General features: G+C 39.7%; 1 protein-coding gene across 1 annotated transcript; it reads right to left on the bottom strand.

Moving 5' to 3' along the window:
- Window positions 1-1,775: 1,775 nt before the first annotated feature.
- On the bottom strand, window positions 1,776-3,786 carry LOC141641461 (uncharacterized). The gene is made up of 4 exons (XM_074450120.1): window positions 3,618-3,786; window positions 2,832-3,061; window positions 2,523-2,717; window positions 1,776-1,835 (listed from the first exon to the last, which is right to left on the bottom strand). The coding sequence occupies exons 1-4, from the start codon at window positions 3,784-3,786 to the stop codon at window positions 1,776-1,778; spliced, it is 654 nt and encodes a 217-aa protein (XP_074306221.1).
- Window positions 3,787-6,979: the final 3,193 nt, after the last annotated feature.

Consider the following 6,979-nt stretch of genomic DNA (forward strand, 5'->3'; position numbering starts at 1 on the left):
TTGTTCAAGTTTATTATTCAAGTTTATTATTGGGTAATTGAAGATTATTGGGTTATTATTGGGAGATTGACAACCTTCCATCAATCATCAATTTCTTCTATTATTCTTTGCATTATTATTTTGGAATCTCCATAGGTATAATTCTCTTAATCCCTGTTTTAATTATTGTTAATCTTTCTTACTTGTTCATCATGTTTGGCTTTGTTAGTATGATTGACGACCTTATTAACATGTTAAACTTGATCATTAGTGAGTAGTTACTTAGCTAGGATTAATGGGTAATTAGGGGAAACCAACATGGGGAATGATTCATGCTTAAATTAATATGCTTTCATGGTTTATTTGCTTGCTTGTTTTGATCTCAACTCATGCACATGTTATGTTTGATGAAATGCTAAGCCTATGAATCCTTGCATTTACTACCATCTCTTATCCTTTCAATGAGACTTGTAAGACATAAACCAACTCGAGTCTCATTAGACCATGCATGTTGTTGAGTAGGGAAGACTAAGTCGACTTGTAGGTGTTGTACAATCTAATCGATTCGGCTCCGGGACCCAAACTTTCCTAGGATTGTAAGATATAACCCAACTCAATCCATCACAACAATAATTGCTTGCTTATAATTTGAGAACATGTTTGTATGATCAATTCCCATGATTCCCCTATGACCCCATGATATCCTAGCATTTTTAATCAATTGTTTACATCTTTCCTTTTGTTGCTTGCTTATTGCTTTTATTAAATTAGAATCATCAACCCCATCAATTGTGACACTAGCATAAATTGAGATAGATAGACTTAGAACCCAAAGCACACCGTCCCATGGATCGACCTCGACTTACCGCTAACTAGTCGTTTGTTGAGTATTATAAATGTGTTTGATTGAGAGCCACGACGACACTCTCACCACTACGTGCCCGTGGTTTTTTTCCTATTCAAGGGGTTTCCACAGATAAATCTTGTTGTCTTCTTGTTTATTACTTACTTTACTTTTCATTATTCATTCTTTTCTATCTTCCATACAATAGACTAAAAGGTAGAGCCAGTTAACCCTGCAGAGTAATATAAACCTGGTCAGGTTTTGCCTATGCAAAATCCAACCAAAACAACATCGTTGTTTAGATTAATTAGTTTATTTTAAGAATATATGGACTCAAAACTTGAAATTTGAAGTCCCAAGTATCGACCTCCGCTTACTTGGTATAATAGCTCATTTCTAGAGTTATAAATTATTTATTTGATTTGAGTGTGATGACTTAACTTTCATCAGTAAGCTACTAGGTAGCTCAATTTCTCTTTTATGCGTGAGTTTATCTGCGACAGCTCTCCCTTCCCCTCTTCTCATATTTTTATCCCTTTCACTCCATTATTGTGCATTTTTCCTTTCTCAAAATATAAAGGTAAATTATATTTTTATAATCTTGAGTTTTACATTTACAATATATTCAATTCCAAATATTTTTATGGGAATTGTTTGTTTTAACCTTTAGACCAACTTTTCAGGTCTCTTATTTTCTTATTAAAGAAGAAAATGCCATTCTTTTGGCATTTTGGAAGAAGGATTCGTGTAACACAATAATAATTGCATTATAAAGCTCGCTAGGCGCTTATTTTTAATTGTGTCAACCAATCAATCAATATCACATCTTATAGTTGATTACACAATCAACTGAGTAGGGAAACCCTACCTTATCACGATCCAAGCAATGCACAAAAAAATCATTCTAGAACGCCTCCTCTACGAAGTCCTCACCTAATATGATATCATACAATCAATAACCACACATAACAAGGCTAATCACCCCAATTCCCCCAAATCCCAATTCGGGTTCCTAAATTTATAACCAAAATATATAAATGACAAAGGGTAAAATACTTACTAATCGAATTGACGCGGAAAAAGGAACGAAAACCCCCAAATCTACGAACCCTGACCTTGGAAATGATTGAGATAGTTAGACAGCAGTGTTACATCGTTTAGAGTTTGAGAAAAGTAATTAAGAACTGATTATAAAATGATTAAACCGATAACACGACTTATATATACTTCTCCAATTATATTAATCAAACCGCGGAAAAAATAACCCGTCAGACCGGGTACTCGATCGGTACTCGGCCGAGTACGACCTAATCGACCGAGTTCCTGACAACTCGCCGAGTGCACCCAAAACAGAAACCTTTCTAAAAGCACTCGATGACTTACTCGACCGAGTATGACCTATTTTGCCGAGTAAGCTGAGACCAGAAAACTGTAGTATTACAGTCCTCCCTGCTTAAAACGAACTTCGTCTCCGAAGTTCACACCATACCTGATACAACATGCGAAAACCAACCTACTAACCATGTAACTCGAAACAACACCCAACTCAAAAGACACTAACGATGCACCCAACCATAACCAACTATGTTCACACAAATCGAAACACAACCATACCGACCTCAAAACTATCTCAAAACACATAGGATCATCTCCTACCCCCCTTAAAAGACAAAGGTTATGACCCCGTAACTAAACATACCTGCTCAAAAAGGTGTGGGTAGCGTTCCCTCATTGCCACTTCCGGCTCCCAAGTGGCTTCTTCTACATTGTGATTAGACCATAGCACCTTAAGCACGACGGTTTCACGATTCTTTGTCTTGCGCAGCTTACGATCCAATATCTCCTTTGGTACCTCCGCATAAGTTAGAGCTTCATCCAACTCGATATTCTCAACCTACAGCACATGTGAAGGATCACTCACATATTTCCGAAGATGTGACACATGAAAAACATTATGCACCTGATCGAGAGATGGTGGTAAAGCTAGCCGATAAGCTACCTCACCTACCGGATCCAAAATATCATATGGACCGATGAATTTCTGACTCAAATTCTCTCTCTTGCCAAATCTCATGACGCCGCGCATAGGTGATACTTTCAAAAGAACCTTATCAACCACCTCAAACTCGATATCCATGCGATGCAAGTCTACATAACTCTTTTGCCGATCTTGGGCTGCTTTCATCTTTTGTCGAATCAAGTTTACATGTTCAATCATATCTTGCACCATCTGTGGTCCTAAAACCACAGCTTCAGCGCTATCATCCCAACACACCGGACTCCTACACTTCCTCCCTTACTACGCCTCAAAAGGTGTCATCCCAATGCTCGTGTGATAGCTGTTGTATGAAAACTCTATCAGATCAAGTCTCTATCCTCCCAACTCCCACCCAATTCCATCGCACAAGCTCGCAACATGTCTTTTAAGGTCTTGATAGTCCTTTCAATTTTACCATCTATCGTAGCATGAAACGTCGTTCTCATCTTTAAAGTAGTCCCCATCAATTCCTGTAACTCTTGCCAAAACCGTGATATAAATCTCGCATCTCTATCTGAAATAATATCCTTTGGTACCCCGTATAACCGTACCACATACTTTCTGTACCCAAGAGCCAGTTGAATCTTACTCTAAGTATCTTTCATTGGAATAAAATGCGATGACTTTGTCAGACGATCGACGATTACCCAAATCACATTGTTACCCTGCTGAGTTCTCGGTAATCCCACGATGAAATCCCTAGAAATCGATTCCCATTTCTATGCTATTCCGGTATCTCAAGTGACTGAATCTTACCTTGTGGTCTCCGTTGCTCCCCCTTTACCCTCTGGGAAGTCAAACACCGACCCACAAATTCTGCTACTTCTTTCTTCATACCCGGCCACCAAAATGTCTTCTTCAAGGCCTTATAAAGCTTATCACCTCCTGGATATACCGAATAAGGAGTACAATAAGCCTCCGTCATAATCAACTTCTTTAACTCGGTATCATTAGGCACACACCACCTCCCATCGTATCGAACACTCCCATCTGCATTGATAGAAAATCTCGAAACTGTACTACTCCCTACCTTTGCTTTCCACTCCGGAATCTTGGGATCAAGTATCTGTTTCCTTTTGATGTAATCATAAAGTTTAGGTTCGATAGTCAAATCACTGATGACATGCCCCTTGCGAATCATGTGAATCCCCATCTTAGTCATCTCTTCCTTCAATTTTATCAGTGACATGGCAGTGCATAGCGAATGCACACTCTTTCTACTCAAAGCCTCTGCCACCACATTGGCCTTTTGCTCATGATAGACGATCTCCATATCATATAGTCCCCAATCAACTCCATCCACCTTCTCTGACCCATGTTCAGCTCCTTTTGAGTGTAGATGTACTTCAGGCTCTTATGATCTGAAAACACTTCAAGCTTGCCCCATATAAATAATGCCTCCAAATCTTCAGAGCAAAGACAACAGCTTCAACTGCCTCGAAGCTTAGGCAATGACCTTTCCATTTTGCATCAAAACACAACCCAACCTATTTTTCGAAGCATCGGTCTCGAAGTTCTCACTTCCCTCAAGCAAAGCTAGAACGAGAGCTGTAGTCAAATGCTCCTTTAATGTTTGGAACACCGTCTCACAACTCTCATCCCAACGAAATCTGGTCTCTTTTCTCATCAAAGCTGTCATAGGTCTAGCGATCTTAGAGAAATCCTTCACGAACCTCATGTAATACCCAACTAAACCCTAAAAACTCCGAATCGCAGCAACATTCTTCAGTGCTTCCCAGTTTGACACCGCCCTAATCTTACTAGGATCCACCGTTACACCATATTTTGAAATTACATGACCTAGAAAGGCCACTCTCTTCAACCGAACTCGAATTGGATAACTTAGCATATAGCTGATTATCTCGCAAAGTCTGCAGTACAAACCTCAAATGCTCCTCGTGATCTTCCTTATTTTTAGAATAGGCCAAGATGTCATCGATGAAAACCACCATAAACCTGTCCACAAACGGACTAAAGATTCGGTTCATAAGATCCATGAACACTGTCGGTGCATTAGTCAACCCCAATGGCATCACCACATACACATAGTGACCATACCGTGACCGATAAGCTATCTTGGGAATATCCTCTTCCGCAATCCTCAACTGAAGATAACCCGACCTCAGGTCAATCTTGGAAAACACTCCGGTTCCACTCAACTGGTCATACGATCATCAATCCCCGGCAAAGGATATCTGTTCTACACGGTAACATGGTGTAGCTCTCTGTAATCGATGTACAACCTCATACTATCGTCCTTATTTTTCATGAATAGAACTGGTGTACCCCAAGACGATACACTATATCGGATGTATCCCTTATCCAACAACTCGTTCAGCTCCTTCTTCAACTCTTCCAACTCTGTTGGTCCCGTACGGTAGGGAGCCTTAGATATAGGCCCGTCCGCTGTTTAAGCTTAACACTGAAATTAATGTCCCTCTTAGGAGGTAACCCTGGTATGTCTTCTGGAAAGACAACACCGAACTCACTAACCACTGGTAACTCTGCTACTGCTAATGGCTCCCCCACCAGAATATCCCACACATGGCAAAGAATCATAAGACACCTGTTCCTCAAACATTACTTTAAAGTCATAACTGCAATCATCTTCACCTTGGGTTTACAACAAACACCCAATATGACACTTTGACTCCCTTAGGCCCCTTTAAAGACACTTTCATTTGACGATAGTTGATCTTGGCCTCATACTTACCCAGCCAATCCATCTCAACTATGACCTCAAACCCATCCATAGGAAACTCAAGCAAATTAACTTGTAATTCCACTTGCCCAACCACCATAGACACCTGTTTATACAAATTGTTACAAGACACTGACTCTCCTGAAGATATAAACAAATTATCCCTTACCAACACATGCTCCCCAAAACCTATAGTTAAGACATGACCTCTAGACACCAGCGATTGGGTTGCCCTGAATCGAACAAAACGATTGTCATTTTATTATTAACAAGAAAAGTACAAGTGACATCTTGCGCATCATCCTCAGCCTCATGTTTGCCCATCATGAAGAGTTTGCCACTGTTCTTCTGACCTCCTCCCTTGATCGTAGTCGCTAAGGTAGTAGGCTTAGCCACTGAATTCTGCGTCACACTGTTATTCGGGCGCTGATAGGATCCACCATTATTGCGATTTTAGCCGCCATTGTTGTTGCCCTGACCTCCTTGGTTGTTCCATGACCCAGCTGGCTTATTACTCGCCAAACCCTGGCTCGGATTTTGTGAGTAATTCCCCGGATAAGATCTCGGAAAGCCTCCTCCTCCCCTTACAGCACTCGTACACTCGTACCGTTTGTGATCTGACCCACCACTTAACATAACTAGGTCGAATTATCGTTCATACTCCGACCACCTCTTCCCTATGCACGAGATCCCCCACTATAACTAGACCCTCCTAAATAAGTTCTACCTTGGCTGTGGTTACCACGCTTGTGGCTTGATTGATTGAGTGGGAGATAGTAATAGGACAAGAGAATTGGTGACGCACACTTGTCGAGGACAAGTGGGAGATTGTTGGAATAAGTGTCCTCCGACAATAATGCGATCACAACTGTCGATCATGATGATCACATGTTTAAATCTCATTTTAAGAATACATTGTTGGAATATGTGTCCTCCGACAATAATGCGATCACAACTGTTGATCATGATGATCACATGTTTAAATCTCATTTTAAAGAATACAATTGGGAAGTATTTTTACTGTCAACTGGTCCACACATAACGGTAATGATTGGCTGACTAGAGTTTGACATTACTGTCGTGCGACGGTGGTGATCAGTTCATCCCCTAGGTCATACCTAAAGGATAATACTCTTAATTGATCATTTAATTAATCGTATAACGTTACGAGTTAATTAAATTACTTAAAATATTGACGGACGATTTTGGAAGTAAATTTACGTATCTCATTATAATCTGATTAAATAAGATACAGTCTAAGTGATCGAATTGTTTTATTAATTGGATGAAATTATTGTTTAAGGAAACAATTGAAATTGAATGAATAATTTAATATAAATACAAGAAATTGTGATTTATAATTGGTAAATTATTTTGGTACAAGTAATTGTGAATTACCAAGTCGATTTTGTATATG

The sequence above is a fragment of the Silene latifolia genome, chromosome 2, assembly GCF_048544455.1.
Source record: "Silene latifolia isolate original U9 population chromosome 2, ASM4854445v1, whole genome shotgun sequence".
Lineage (NCBI taxonomy): Eukaryota > Viridiplantae > Streptophyta > Magnoliopsida > Caryophyllales > Caryophyllaceae > Silene > Silene latifolia.

Excerpts from the sequence above, each read along its gene's own strand:
- LOC141641461 (XM_074450120.1), bottom strand. The coding sequence starts at position 3,786 with ATGACGGAGGCTTATTGTACTCCTTATTCGGTATATCCAGGAGGTGAT. Across the intron at positions 3,062-3,617 it reads GGAGCAACGGAGACCACAAG|GACCACAGATGGTGCAAGAT; the intron begins GTAAGATTCAGT and ends CTGTGGTTTTAG. Across the intron at positions 1,836-2,522 it reads ACCCACACCTTTTTGAGCAG|GAACCCGAATTGGGATTTGG; the intron begins GTATGTTTAGTT and ends TTATAAATTTAG.